This window comes from Notechis scutatus, chromosome 10, assembly GCF_049901735.1.
Source record: "Notechis scutatus isolate UNSWTSFEM ecotype Mainland chromosome 10, rNotScu1.2, whole genome shotgun sequence".
Taxonomy (NCBI): Eukaryota; Metazoa; Chordata; class Lepidosauria; order Squamata; family Elapidae; genus Notechis; species Notechis scutatus.
The window spans coordinates 5340609-5356279 of record NC_142018.1 but is presented as its reverse complement, the minus strand read 5'-3'; the positions used below and the strand labels follow the sequence as shown (position 1 = coordinate 5356279).

General features: G+C 39.4%; 1 protein-coding gene across 1 annotated transcript in view; it reads right to left on the bottom strand.

The window, feature by feature from the left end:
* The window catches only part of ATRX (ATRX chromatin remodeler), a 104578-nt gene that overhangs the window by 33762 nt on the left and 55145 nt on the right, over positions 1-15671 (bottom strand). The window contains exons 13-19 of the mRNA XM_026684912.2: positions 14549-14642; positions 13700-13805; positions 11938-12117; positions 6310-6448; positions 3687-3796; positions 2320-2466; positions 1959-2136 (exon numbers count right to left, since the gene is read on the bottom strand). Of these exons, the coding sequence (XP_026540697.2) occupies positions 1959-2136; positions 2320-2466; positions 3687-3796; positions 6310-6448; positions 11938-12117; positions 13700-13805; positions 14549-14642 (954 nt within the window). The remainder of the gene's footprint in view (positions 1-1958; positions 2137-2319; positions 2467-3686; positions 3797-6309; positions 6449-11937; positions 12118-13699; positions 13806-14548; positions 14643-15671) is intronic.

The following is a 15671-nucleotide window of genomic DNA, read 5'->3' as shown; positions in this document are numbered from 1 at the left end:
TCATTGGGGTCTCTTCTGGCAATGCAGCTCTGGTATATATCTTCATTTAACCCATCTTTGAACGCTTTTATCAGGGCTACTTGGGACCAGCCTCGAATATGACACTCCAGCTCTCTAAATTCCTGGGTGTAGTCGGCCACTGATCTCCGCCCGATTTATGGTCTTCATCCTAATCCTGGCCTTACGTTCCGCCAGTGGGTCCTCAAACCTTGCCGCAGCGCAGTCATGAACAGGTCATAATTCAACAGCTGGGGAGCATTATCATTATGCAAAGTCACCATCCACTTTGCAGCTGTTCCCTCCAGAGCCCTGGTAACACATCTAACCTTGGCTGCTTCTGAGGAAAAATCCCCTCCATATTCTTCCATATAGCTCCAAACTTGTGCTAGGAAAAATCCCAACTCTTTGGGATCCCCCCCATATTTTACTTCCAACGGAGGCAACTTTGGAGTTCTACGTTTTCTGGCAATTACTCCTCCCATTGGGGGCCCCGGGGCTGCTGCTTGCTGTTGCGGTAGCCCAGGTTGATTTATGGGGATGGCTGCTCTGCTTCTTCTGGCTGGGGCTGCCTCCCCCTCCTCTCCCTCATACCTTTGTTCAGTGTGAGGCTCTCCGAGGGCTTCATCTATGAGGCGCCTGGCTTGATTTAGTAAAAAGTCTTTCCTTTCCCTCTCTTGCCATGGCTCCTCTCTTCCAAGCCGAGGGGTAGTGGTGACTCCTGGGGAGGGCCCTCCTCAGGATCCTTCCAACCTACTCCCAATGACCATTTGGTTTTTACCCAAGGTTGAGCTCTGCTAACAAGTCAGCTTCCCTTGCTTCCTCTAGCAGCAGCGAGTCTTGCCCTCCAATGGCACCCAGGTCCTCTTGGTCGCTGGCTGGAGTTGACATGATGTTCAGACCCCCTCGGAAGAAATTGTATTATCTCTCCGGGTGGGCTGGTAGGGTGAGATTCAGAATAATGTCAGCTGGTGCTCCGTTCAAAATCCAAGAAAGAAATATTTAGACTCTTGTAATTAGAGAAAAATCTTTTACTGGAAGTCAAGTGGTAGCAACAAGAGAATTCTGAATCTGAGGAAATAGGCACGTACATCACATATATCAAGGGATTGAAATGTTCCCACCCCCAATAGTTCAAACAGTTCTTCCAATTAAAAATTGTGAACCTCATCATGTGGACATCTTCAGGTGGTGATGATTAGTTGACCTTGGCTTACTCAGATAAAGGTTTGCAGTTGCGCAGAGAAGAGAAAGCTAAGCAAGAAATAGAAACCCTCCTCAAGTTTATACAATATTAGTTAGTAACACCTACAGCCCGTTTCCCATACTTTTCCCCCTTCCTCCCCCCATTACTCATGACAGCCAGAAAGAAGATCTTGAAGGACAGGCAGGTTGAAGCACCCCTGAAGCCCTAAGTGTGGGTGAGCTGCCAAGGGCCCAGATTTTTGGAGGAATCTTTAGACTGGGATTTACAGTAGTTTGGGAGCTCCAAAGATGTTCTGTTTTCAGACTGGCTTTCAGAATTTCTCTTCTGAACTTTCCTAAAACAATTAATTAGAGCTTCTGACATACAACAAATACCAAACAACACTTCCCCCCGCCTCTTTCTTTTTTTCCCCTTTCTTTTGGGTGGGGAGGGAGATGGCTTATAATACCACATTTAATCATCTGTATTTTTAAAAATGTGAATCTGGATCTTGTGTCTTGAGAAATCCAACAGAATTCCAAAGCATCTACAGTTACCATTCACCAATCCTATTATCAGTCCTTTTCTTACAGAAAGGTTACTTTCTGCTTACTGCAGTTACTTTCTCCAGCCCGAATGACTATGCCGTAACTGGCATTCTTTTGCACATTGCTCTGCTCATGGAATGGGAGACCTCCCTACTCAAGAACCGCTTCTCCTTTACATGACTTGCTCACTTGTCACAGAAGGAATGATCTGCAGAGTTCTGGCTTACCAGGATCAACCAATGATTTGTTAAATATTTCCTTCAGTTTTCTGCTCTTCACATTCCTCCCTTGTGCAAGGTTACGATACATTTCGTAGCCTATGATCATGACGCCGCCTTCATCCTGCCACCTTTGCAACATAAAGCCCCTCTCTTGAGGGCGTTTCACGGTTGCTAGTTCAGCGACCTTGGGAAAGCAAGCAAATAAGTGATTTTTTATTTTTTTATAAGTCAACGTGTAATTGTAATGTGCTTTCCATGTATAAATGTGTATCATACACTCAAAGTCAAGAAGTTCATACTTCCAAACATCAATTTACTGTTCCTAAATGCAGATACACTTCACCTATCCATATTACACATTAAGTACCTCAAGTTTTTCATCGTCTTCCAGGCCTTCTTGCCATTTTTCAAATTCATTCATCCAGTTGAGGGCTGTGTTCAACGGGCACACAACAAGGGCAGTTCTGAAATCCAGTTTGTCACTAAGCAAAATGGTATGAAGGAAACTAACTACCTTCAAAAGAAAGGCAAGAAAATCAGCATTAGAACAAAACTGCACCTGGGTAAAAAAAAAAAAATTAAACAAACAAAAAATCTGAGACAGAACATGAATTATTTTTTAAAAAACAAAAAGAATATTTTGATGTACTTAGTGTGAGATCACAACTTTCTTCTTCCATTAATTTGCTGAGAATATTTACTATAGTTTCTAACTAATAACCAAATGGTTTTGTCCCCTTTCCATTTTTCTTGATTTTAGGTAACCCATTTTTAGCTACCATAAGTTGTATGCAGCACACAAACTCAAAATATACCATGTTTTTGGTATAGGAATGAACAAGGAATTAGGTCTGGTTCCTAATGAAGTTACTGAGAAAGGGAACATATGTTCCTCAGAAATACTTTTAACCGTTTGTGTTTGTGTGTGTGTATACCTATATACATACATACACACATAGTATGTATGTATATGTTTAAGTGTGTATGTATGTATGTATATGTAAGTATGTATGTATATATGTAAGTTTGCTGTATATATCGGGCAACTGCCTAGACAAGGCCCTGCAGTTTTCTTGGCAAGACTGGTCTGAAGTGCTTTGCCACTGCATGCTCCTTAGGGCTGAAATGAAGTGACCGGCCCACGGTCACCCAGCCAGCTTTGTGACTAAAGCAGAAGTAGAGTTTACAACCTCCTGACTCCTAGTCTCTAACCATGACATGAAACCAGATCTCTTTTTTGTGTCTATCATCTGCCAATTCTCTCCTTTTTCTATGATCCCAAACACCTCCTTCCACTCGTGCTGCTTCCCCATGTTTTCAAATCAGAAAGGATTTGATGCAGAAGGAATGACTTTCAAAGATAGTTGAAGCAAACCCTTGGGGTGTAATTGACAGGTGTTCTGACCAGCACTGGGGAGTCAAATTCAAGCCCAACCAGAGTTTAACTGAGCGACCTGACAGATCATTCTTTCAACTTATCCCACCACGGGATTCTTCTGAAAACTGAATTTCAGTCCACTCCATTCCATGAAGTAGCTGAATTCCCGAAGAAAGTGTAGTAAAGGTATCCAAGCTATTCATTCCTCTCTCCAGGAATTATATATAGCAGCAGTAGGAACATGCATTAGGTAACTTGGACACATTTCACCAGGTTTCACAAGACATGATCAACTTTTGCTGGAAGAAGCTGGAGGGAGCAAAGGCCCATCGTAGCCAACAGATCCTTCAACATACCTGCAAGGTCTTTCCCAAACCCATACAGTGGGCCAGAATGCATCCAGAGCCTGAAGATTTCTTGGTTTTTTTCAGAGATTCACAACAGCAATCCCACATGAACTGAACACCTAGAAGCAAGTGTTTTTAAAAAGATCCTTTAAAATTCAACAATGGGCTTATTTTTGGCTCTGAAGTGCAAGAGCTGTAATAGAACACTGTAACCATAGAAGACAATATTCGTAGCTCAGGGTTGAACTTTGGGGTCCTTGGTGCATTCTGAGCTTGGTGGTTTTCTTGCAGGCATTTCATTGCCAAACCAGGTAACACAATCCATGCATTGATGATGTTCCTAATTTAGGTATGAAACGTCTGCAAGAAAGCCACCAAGCTCAGAGAGCACCAAGGACCCCACAGAACATTATAATGTGGCTCTAACCAATAGGGGGATTCAATTTTTTTTACTACCGGTTCTGTGGGCTTGGTGGTCATGTGACTGGGTGGGTGTGGCTGAGTGGGCATGTGACTGGATGGGCGTGGCCAACTTGCCATCACTCACGTCAAAGTGCCTGGCCTGGCCTCAAAGGCCTCATAGAGATACAAATTTCCCTATCTATTTATTTACTACTACTGAACATCCAAAATACACTATTTAATCCTATATATATGTATATGCCATATGTATACATACATATTATATAGTATAGTGTGTGCATAGGCACCCAAAAAGATACATTATCTACTATATATACTGTATGTGTATGTACACACACACACACAGCTGTTTTAAAACTATACACATTCAACCTCATTTACTGCGTTTGGAAAAACACACCCAGAGTCCACTTTCTACCACACATTTAACTATAACTTCTGTACATTAGAACATTGCACACGCCTTCAGATTGACTTCCCTAGCCTGCACATGACTGTTAGACCCAGGAGATGTCATGGATTGAGTAAAATATGGTGAAACTCACTTAGCAATGCTCTTGCTTTGCAACCCAAAACTTGGGCTCAATTGTGGTCATAAGTGAAGGACTATCTCTGCCTTCCTCTGCATGGCAGCCTTGTCCTAGTAAACTCCTTCCCTTTTATGGCAATTTTCCTCTCTGTTAGAGGCATCAAAATAATCCAGACGATATAAGGTCTCCTGCTGGAGCAGGGGGTTAGACTACATGGCCTCCAAGGTCCCTTCTAACCCTGCTATTCTATGATTCTGTAAGGATCTCCTGCTGGAGCAGGGGGTTGGACAAGAAGATGACCTGAGATCCCTTCCAGGCCAGCCCTAGATTGCTGTGCTCTTTCAAAGAGTCTTCTGAAGCCAGCGTTTGTGGTCCTTCCTTCCTCTCCTTTTTTTCCCTCCCTCCCTCCCTCCATGTATCTTATCCATCCATCCACCCATCCATCCAACTATATCTCATTCATTTTCTTCTCCCTCCCCCCCTCTTTCTTTCTCTTCCTTCCTTCCATCCCTTTCTTTCTTGTCTATCCCTTTTCTTTCTTTTTTCTTTCTGTCCCTTTTCTTTCTTGTCTATCTCTTCTCTCTCTCTCTCTCTCCCTTCCCTTCCTCCTTCCCTCTCTCCTTCTAAAGCTAGGAGACCCACCTTAAACAAAAACTCCTTTGGATGAAACCGGCCATTACTATCCGGCTTATTCAACCCAAAACACACTCTCTCTCTCCCTCCCTCCCTCTCTCTGCTTCCAACCAAACCCGCAGCAGCACAGGAGGGGCCGGTGTGCACATGGCAGCCAGGAAGGAAGTGGCAGCCCCAAAAGCTGAGATATTTGCAGGGGACGTAGGAACTTAGTTAAGCTGCTTGGCAGGCTGTGACATTGGGGAGGGAAAGAACAAGAGATGGGGAAAGCGGAGCTTCTTGCAGCTTTTCGCTGAGCCTCCTTGCAGCAGGGACTGGGACGCCTCCTCCCTCCCTCCCTCCCTCCTGGCAAGGACAGGAGTGGCTGTGGGGGGTGGGGGAGGAGCCTTCAGCCGATTCCGCAAACGGAACCAAAAGTTAACTGGCTGAATACCACCACTGCCTGCACCACTTCTAACAGAGGTCCCGTCTCCTCTTCAAAGCTTCCAGGGATGGAACTTCCACAACGTCTGAAGGCCAGCGGATTCATGGGCTGATGGCTCTCACAGTCAGACGATGTGAGAAAAGCAGCCGTTCAGGTTTGCCCTATAGGTGCCCTGGGAAAGCTCGCTAGGTTTCCATCTGGATGTATTCAGCCCTGCAGCAGAGTTTCCTGTGGGCAATGCAACGGGGGTAGGAGGGGGGGGGGTTAGGGTCACACGGTCCCTGTACACACATGTGAGAGGGAGCATTTTGCCAAAACTCAGGCGAGTGGCCAAGGCAGGCAGAGGAGGCAACCGGGGAGGAAGGCAACCGGGGCAACCGAGGCCAACGGGCGAAGAAGAGCTGAGCCTGAAGGCAGGCGTGAGTGGGAGGGGTGGGAGGGAAGGGAAGGGGCCAGTTAGTGGTACGATTTGCCCGTTTCCCGAGCTGCCCATCATCGTTGCTACGGGTTCAGGAGAACCGGTCCGAATCGGCCGAGTACTCCCTGACTCTAACCTAATTGATTCAAAACATACATTTCCTAAATCTAACATTTTAAAATAAAAATTGTCATGCCACCTTACCATCTACTTGATGAGGTTTAAGCTTTGTCACTATGTTTCGATGAACTTGCAGCAATGGTTCTTTGGTTTCTTCATCTTCATCTAAAACCAGCTTAGTTGTAATTGGACATTTCAAATGTGTATCTTCTAGTTCTATCACCTGGAAATATTTTGAAGGATAGGTCCATTTAATTCAAGATATTCAACTTTCAAGCTACACTGAAGGCAAATATACATCGAGAGCTACAGACAAACAGAGGGCTTCTTTCAGGTCCCATTTAAGTTGGAGAAGAACTCATGAGGCAATTCAATGGGACCTATTCCCAGACAAGGGCTCCCCCTTTTAAATTAAAGAGTGGGAATTGCATTGTACTTTCTGCATACTTGGGAGTTGCTAAGCACATCCATAACAAATAAATACATTTAAGTCCATGCATTTATGATTCAAGATTAAAAAAACATTTTTCTTTATTTGCAAAAATCTGACAAAAACAAAATCTGGCCGTAACAAAATATGTGCCTCAGAAAACTATAACAAAATAGGTTTGCTTAACGGGCAAATCACAACTGAAATCTTCTGGGCATTTATCTGTCCTAAATGAAAGCTTAGAAATCTCTTTGTCGATTATTTGTTTTTACTAACTTCAAACTGAAGTGCTCTAAAATGTTGCAGATACAACTCTGAGAACATACGGAATATTATTAACTCTGGAAAGGTATTGCTGAACCCTAAGAGCAGGCAGCATCATGCCCAATGCAGAGCACAGAGTCCTGGTTTGCCATGGCAGGGGGGAGGGGGGGGAGAGAGGAGAAGAGATGGGAACTTATTCAAAGCTATAAGATAAACAAAGCCTCGTGTTCCAGAAATTCTCAAGGGATTGTTCTGGAGACGGCGTGTGGAATTATAAAATCCTACTAAGGAAAGGGCAAAAGCTCAGAAAGTAAGATAAGAATTAACTGCCCAAATTATAAAAGAAGAAAGCATATTCTTTTTATCCCGGCACTTTATTTTACCTGCTTTCAAGAGAGATTCCTCTGTGGATCTGCTGCTCCCAAACAATGGGTTAAATATTTTGGTGCTTTATTTAGTGATAAAGATGTCAACACAGGATATTTGCCTTGAAAAACATTTGTTTCTGAATCTCTTAACTTTTTAGATGGATGGATGGATGGATGGATGGATGGATGGATGGATGGATGGATGGATGGATAGATAGATAGATGAAGATGGATAGATGATAGATAGATGGATGGATGGATGGATGGATGGATGGATGGATGGATGGATGGATGGATGGATGGATGGATGGATGGATGGATGGATGGATGGATGGATGGATAGATAGATAGATAGATAGATAGATAGATGATAGATAGATAGATAGATAGATAGATAGATAGATAGATAGATAGATAGATGCTACGCGGGGACAGGAGATTTAATTCCAACAGAATTACAGCTATCCAGCTGGCACACATTTATGACATAGCACATTTGTGAAATTCACAGCTGGCTTCCAATAAGCAAAGTCAATGGAGAAACTGGCAGTAAAATTACAAGTCATGTTCATGTGATATCTCCCTTAAAGACCACAGATGATTCACGTAGCAACTGCAGCAGAACCAAGTCTGGATTGGTCACCTGATGTTTCACTTAATGTACAAAATGCTTATCAACAAAGTTGCTAGCACCAATTAAGGTTGTTGCTTGTAGCAAATATGCTAGCATGTTATTAATCTAATTAAGAAATCTAATGTGCACTGCCACGTTTTATAACTTTTCTGAATGCTTCAAAGTACAGGTAATCCTCATTTAGTGATGACAGTTAGAGCCAGTAACTCAGTCATAAAGTGAAGTGCTTGTTAACTGGAACCAGGACTGTGCTTATGGTTCCTTTGAAGTTGTAAATGCAAGGATTGCTCATAAAATTCCTTTCTTTTTGATCACTTTGTTGCCAGTCCAGCTCCCCTTGGATGTAGAGATTTTCCAGAGTCGCCATTACCAGCTGCGTGATGTGCCTCTTCAATCAGTCCTCCCTCAGCGGTTCTTCGGCCAGTTCCTCATGGTCGGAGAGGGCTTCCAACTCCAGCTTCCACCCTGGTTTTTGACTGCCCTAGGTGAGGGTGATGCCTCTGGTTCTTCCGCCCGAACTATCTTTCTTCATGATCCCAATTGACCAGCAAGTCTTTTCAGGATCTTCCAGGTCGTCTCAACATCTCCCATGGGGTACAGGGAGCAGGCCTCGGGCTGGGTGGTGGTACAAGTTTTCCCCAGCATTCAGCTTCCCCCTGTTGACTGCATTGTTCGGACATAGTTTGCAGGGTCCCCACCATAGAGCCAAGTTTTGCTTCTCCAGGTTGACCACTTTTGCTGAGTCTGCTTTATGTAAGGTCCTGCCTCTCCTTCTCACTCAAGAAAGTAAAAACTCCTGAAACTTGTATTTCAAAAGGAACCTTTTGTTGAGCAGAACAAAAGCAAAGCAGACTCTAAATCCCTCCCCCCGCCCTGGCAATACAGTTAGAAATAAGACATTAGAAACCCCTCCCTCCAGTTCAATGTGGATTCAACCAATCCACAGGTGTAGAGATGTTACTAACTGAACAGATGATCAGAGTTGGAAGGGACCTTGTAGGTCATCTAGTCCAACCCCCTGCCCAAGTGGGGGACCCTACACCATTTCTGACAAATGGTAGTCCAATGTCTTCTTGAAAGTCTCAAGTGATGGAGCTCCCACAACTTCCGAGGGCAACTTCTGTTCTACTGGTGGATTGTTCTCACTGTCAGAAAGTTTCTTTTATTTCTAGGTTGAATCTCTCCTCGTTTCCATCCATTATTCCTTGTCTGGCGTTCAGTTTCCTTGGAAAACAACTTGACCCCTTCTTCCTCTCTGTGGTAGCCCAAGTATTGGAGGACTGCTCTCCTGTCTCCCCTGGTGCTTCTCTTCATTAGACTAGCCATGCCCAGTTCCTGTAACCATTCTTCATATGTTTTAACCTCCAGTCCTGACAGTAATCCTCATGTAAATCCAATGGTATAAAAAGCCTTTAAAAGGTTTTAACTCAGGATAATTATCTACATGCTTTCAGCTAAATCCAGCCAGAGGTTTTTGAAATGTGCACTTTGCCTTTCTTTCCAACTACAATAGTCAAGACAATTTACTGCTGTTAAAACTATGTTAAAAAAAAGCAAAACGTAAGTATTAAAATATGAAAGCAGGACAAGAATCTCAAATGAATACATCTGATAAGAGAAAATCAGGATTCTGCATATATGTCTTATATGTCAATTTAAGAAAAGCAATTCTGACTTCCGGTTGCATTTTCTTCAAGGACAGACCGAAGATTGTGATCGTGTGCAGCTCAATCCGTGTTGTACCTGTTAGAGGGCTCTGAATGGGGCTAGAACCACCTTGAAGGGGTGGGGAAGAAGAGGGAGACTGCCTGTCAGGTCGAGGGGAGCCACATCTCCCCTCCTTGGCTGGGTAAACTCCCCCCTGGCCACCCTGAAGGAGAGCTACCCGGGACAAAGATCATGCAGGAGCGGTGAAAAAGCAGACAGTGTGGAGACCAGGCAAATTAAGCACAATATCTGAATACAAGATACCCCAGATTTAAAAATTTAAAGAGACTTAAAAAAAAAAGACTGGAACAGCGGCGACTAGAGGGAGTGGAAAAAAGAAAATAGGAGACAAGTGAAAGTGCTTTGAACAGTAAAAGAAGTAAATCGAAAGAGAGAAACATCTGTGTAAATTGGATTATACTAAATTATACAATTGGCACTAAATAGGCATACTTAAAAGCTGAACTTGAATGTACTAAAAGGAAAAAATATACAATAATTGGATTTACTGGATTTTTTAAATTTAAACGCTCTAAAAGGGAAAAGGAAAGTGGAAAAGAAAAGGTGGAACTTGAGACAGAGAGCGCCACTTAATGGTAAAGGAAAACTTTCAATGACTTTTTAGAAAAGTGTTTGGTTCTATAAAGAGTGGAACTTGATACAAAGTAAGAGGATCTTTGAAACAATAAGAAAGAAACCCTGAAAAGTGAGTTACTATATTATGAAGGAAGAAGAAAGAAGTCTGAACCCTGGGAATACTAGGTGACCTTGAGGAAAATTTAAAACTCAACAGAAAGAATTTAACAACAAAATATATGAACATTCGACTATTTTGACCCTGGAAACTTGAAATAAGACTTAACAGAAGCTGGATTAAATTAACTACTGGATAACTGGTCTGGATTTAAACATTGAAGAAAGAGGTAAAAGAAAAATTAAAATTAAAAGAGGTGCACAAAAATGGCAGAATACTATCTGGAAATAAAATCGGACTTAAGTATAAGGAAAATGATATGGGGAAAAGTGGAATTGTGCAGTATTGCCTTACAAATGCTAGAAATGGCGTCGCTGGAGAACAAAGACAGACAAGGAGAACCAGAAGGGGAGGAGTTGATTAAAGAAGAGGCCAGCCTCAATGAATAAATGACACAATGAACATTGAAATGGGGGGGGGGGAGCATGGAAATTAAAACTTGGAGGTCTGAGGGGACAATTAAAAAAGTAATTGTTTGGAAAGTCAAACAAAGAGAAAGGAAACAGCAGAAAGGGGAAATACAGGAAGATTTTTTTATTTGATTATTTTCTAAGAATCATTGTTAAATTAACTGGGATATATGTAAAGATGGGATTATAATAAGAATGTCAATTACATTAAATGAAATTAAAAATATAGTTAAAATGAACTATGAGAATTGTACTAAAAAGACAAATATCAGTTTCTTCAATTAGCTGAAAAGATTAATGTATTAGAAAAAAAATAAATGTTTTAGAATAAAGAAAAGAATACCATGTAGAATCTAATCTAAAATGTATATGTGATATGTAATATTTAGATGATAACTAAAAATGATTATATTATGGTAATTTTTAATATGAGTTAAAGGGGAGTAAATTGAATGATGTATAAGACAAAAACTCAAATGGGTAATTAAGGAGGAAATCTTTGGAATTATTAATATTAAGATGGAATTTATTGAATAATGAAATAAGAATATGTGATGAAATTGCAAATATGACAGATAAAAGTACAAGAATATAGTGAATACAGAATAAGAATATAGTGAATATAGAATAAGAAATAAAGAATTTTAAGATATTATATAAAGAAGATAAGAGTATAATTAAAGAAAAATAGAATTATATGAATTAAAATTGGATAAAATAAAAGCAAAAAATATAAGAATATTTTTGAAAATTTATAGAAAATGGAAAATGCAATGATATGATACGAAACTGAATATGTGAGATAGATATGTAATTACGGTCATGTTTGTATGGAAAAGTAAAAACCTAGAATCACACTGTTCAGTAAAAGAGATGTAAAAGATTAAAAATAAAAAACTTTTGGGGGAAAAAAGAAAAGAAAAGCAATTCTATTTTCAAACACCTTGCCAAGTACTTTTGCAATGAAAACACTTAATCGTGTTCAAGAAAAATGCTTTCAACAGTAAAATTACATGAAACAAAGCACTGTTTATCAAATATAATTTCTATTACAATTCTCTTTTAGCAATTTAATAGTTTTGTTTTTCCTCAAAATACTTGTTTGAAAAATCCTGGTAATATCCCAATTAAACAAATATAAATACTTCTCTGAGCTTCTCCCTTTCACGTTCCCTTTCTGCAATCCGTTTTCGTCTCTCCTCTTCTTCTTTCAATGCATTTTGTGTTTCTCTTCTGAGTTTATCATCTTTAATAATCTTCCTTATTTTTTTCCTGCCTTTTCCGGGAGATTTAGAATCATCATTATCGTCATCTTCAGTATTACTCTGTAAAAGTTCCAGAAAGATATATTCTTAATCATGATTTCAAATAAAACACAAAACACTCTTTCAACAAGATAAATAATTTACTGTTATTGCCTTTTATTGTTTAATAATTCCAAATACTAAGACTGGCTAACCAAACTGCATAATGCACCTTTTGTATTTATGGCAGGCGGAGCGTAGAGGGTATCACTTGCATTGAGATAGTACAGTAAGCATTTCCCATGTGTATAAATTGAGATCTCAAGGACTAAATTTCTATTTCCTTTCCATTATATTGCTTCTATATATAGATTTCCTATATTTCCACAGCCCTTTACTGTATTATAGATCACACAAGAGCAAAGTAAAACAACAACAATAGGTGCAAATTTTTAAATTTAATTTTAAAAATGCCATGACTGTCACACAATGAAGTGGGATTTGGTGTGAATTTGGAATAATCTGTCCAATCCAAAGTAAAGCTATTGAAAATGATTATGCTGATATCAGACGGTAGGATGTAACAGTTGCTTTGTATGATATAAAAGCTTACTCTACGTTTAGGACACAGAACCTCAGAACTGGAAGGGGCCATTTAGCCCTTGTGTCCAAATTTAAGCATTCCTGACTAATGACTAATGGAGATTCTCAGTCATCCAGTTCATGGTTGTCCCAAAGGTGCTTTTTCAAGAGGCAACTGGACTATCTTTGTTTTTGCTTGAAGACGTTTCGCTCCTCATTCAAGATTATTTCAGTTCTGACTGAATGACTCAGGATTCTCCACCATTCAATCAGAGCTGAAGAAGCTTCTTGGATGAGAAGTGAAACGTCTTTAAAGAAAAACCAGAAAGTCCAGTTGCCTCTTGGGGGGAAAAAAAGCACCTTTGGGATTTCTGACTGATAATTATTCAGTTGCCCCTTAAGTATATCTAGTGAAGGGAAGTCCATCCTAACTTAAAAAATACACAATCAGGGAGTTTTTCTCTCAGATAACCTTCTTAAAAACTAAATCTCTTTATTCTATTACATTTGGTCTCCTTTTAAAGAATGCAATCATCTCCCCATCACTCACCTTTTCTCCAAACTAAGCTCCTTGCTGCTCTTTCTCAGGGGTCTTAATTTATACTTCCCCAATCAACTGTATTCTTCTCTAAATCTGTCCTCAGTTTTATGAATCTTTTCAAAACTAGAATTGGCCACAATACTTGAGTTGGAATTGAACTAGAACATCTATCCTTATGATGGAATTGGCACGTGGGAATGGCCTTGGGAACAATGGGAAGTCCCTCAGCCAGTGGCAACCTAGCCCCTATAGAAGGAATAAGGATATGGGGAACATCAAAGGTGATGGGGGAGAAATGTTATTTTCAGACTTGCAAGATGCTATTAATATAAGCTTACAATAAAGTATATTTCATTCATCTGGGCATGCTTCCTGTCTGTACTATCTTGCAAGGCTGACAGTTGCCATATCAAACTTGTTTGGAAAGTTTCTTTAGTTTCAAAAATATCTCATTGTAGTTGGGAAGGTTATTTGTAAAAGATTTTTAAAATCATGCAGATTTAAAGACAAAAACAAAACAAAAAAAAATGCTGGTCTAACCTTGTTATTTTCACTAGATGAGTCTTCCTGGACTTTTATGCGTCTCCTTTTCTTCTTCTGTTTGTAACTCCTCTGATTTTCTTCTATTTCTGCTTTCTTAGCGGATCTAAAAAATGAAGGGGTACTGTTCTAAAAAGATTATTCTTGGCTAACTATACTGACCACTGTTTTTTTTTCTTATTTTCCTCCAAGATTTTATATACATTTTTCAATCTGAACTACTTAAGAAAATGTAGCTGCAGTTTCCTCCTCTTTATTTATGATTCAGTTAACTTGTTTCTTCTGCATTAAGATTTTAGAATGAAGGAGTGCAGTTAGGGGATTTTTACATTGCATTAAGTTATACTTTAATAGTGGCTTACTGAATAGTGCTTTATTGGCGGGTTTGCATAACTAGCATAAAGCATGATTTACAAACCATATTACAATATCTCAAGCCAGAAATGAAAAAAAACCACATTGGTTCCATGCTCTGTGTTACGTGTGAAACCAGGCAAAAATTACAGAAGTAGACTGGATGCTTATCTTTTTTAATAAAAGAAAAAGGCAAACGTACCTGGATTTTAGGGAACTGGATTTGTAGAAAAAAAACACGATAATTCCAAAGCATTCCAGATAGTAAATAGGGTTTTGTTTCTGTCTTTTTAAAAAGCAGCATTATAAATCTGAATTTGGCATTCAGGTTTTAATGGCTAAAGCAAGATTTAAAAAAAAAAACTGGAAATAAAATTTCTGGGTTGGGAAGTGCTTTGTAGTTTTTATCACTACAGATTTCTGCAGAGATTTTCCTGCAAAATTATTAACGCTAATAAAATATGACCTAGGACATCCCATCAAAAAAAATGCTACCTGGTTCTAGGACGTTGATCGTCTTCAGATTCACTCACTTCTTCACTAATTCCAGATTCATTGGCTTCTGAATTACTTGAATCCTCACTGCTCACTTTAAGATAAAACAATTTAAAAAGTATCAAGAAACTGTACATTTTCATAAAATTAGTTAAATAGAAGCCCAAAATTAACAGCAAGATAACAAGAAACAATAAAAACTATATCCTGCTATCATGTAACAAATGCAAACCTGTCATAAAAAAAATCTGCTTAGTAAAACAAATTCACACACTTATATTATTTGTAAATTTGATTTGCAATAATTATGTGCCATCAAGTTATTGCTGATTCTTAATCAACCACAGGTCTTCCAACAGTGATGAGAAATAAACATGTAAGTAAAACAATTTAAGTCAAAAATTAGGCAAAAATTGATATACTATTATGATCTGCATAATGATTTGAATGTAAAATTTCTAGGTTTGAAAACTATTCCAATCCAGCTCAGTGTTGCAACTTTTTCATTAATCCCAGAAGCATTCTGAATCCAATATTTCTCATTTAAATACTTCTAGAGTTTTTAGAAGAGCAGTGTGTTGCTTCCGGCAAAGTGGGACAGCTCATTTTAAGATGCTTGCACAGAAATGCTTGCATCTGAAATGTATTGAAGTTTTGATATACAATGTTGTCTGAGAATTATTATGGTATTAATGAGTGCTAATATTAATGCTTTTGAAAAATATAAAAATAAAAGGAAAGATTGGTGTTTTTCTATGAATATTTGTTTCCATTTTAGCCATCCAACCATGGATTCTAACTTCTAATTCTTCCAAAGTGAAAAGTCCCGTTTTAAATCTCTTTTTCCATATGAAAGTACTAGTAGCACCTACCTCCAATTCTGTCCCAAGAGCTAAGATAAGGCTATTCTGAAACTGAGGATCCCAACGGAAGGAGAGATAAGTGACTATCTAACCACAAGTAAAAGAGATCTACTTTCTTAAGACCAAAGAAACTCGTCCTTAGGATGTGTTCTTGAATGTTTTATTCACACAAGGATAACAAGGTAGGTGGAGAGACATGGGAGCCAACAATCAGAGAAAGCCTGGTACTATCTTTGCAGACTGGCAAATTTTACAACAAA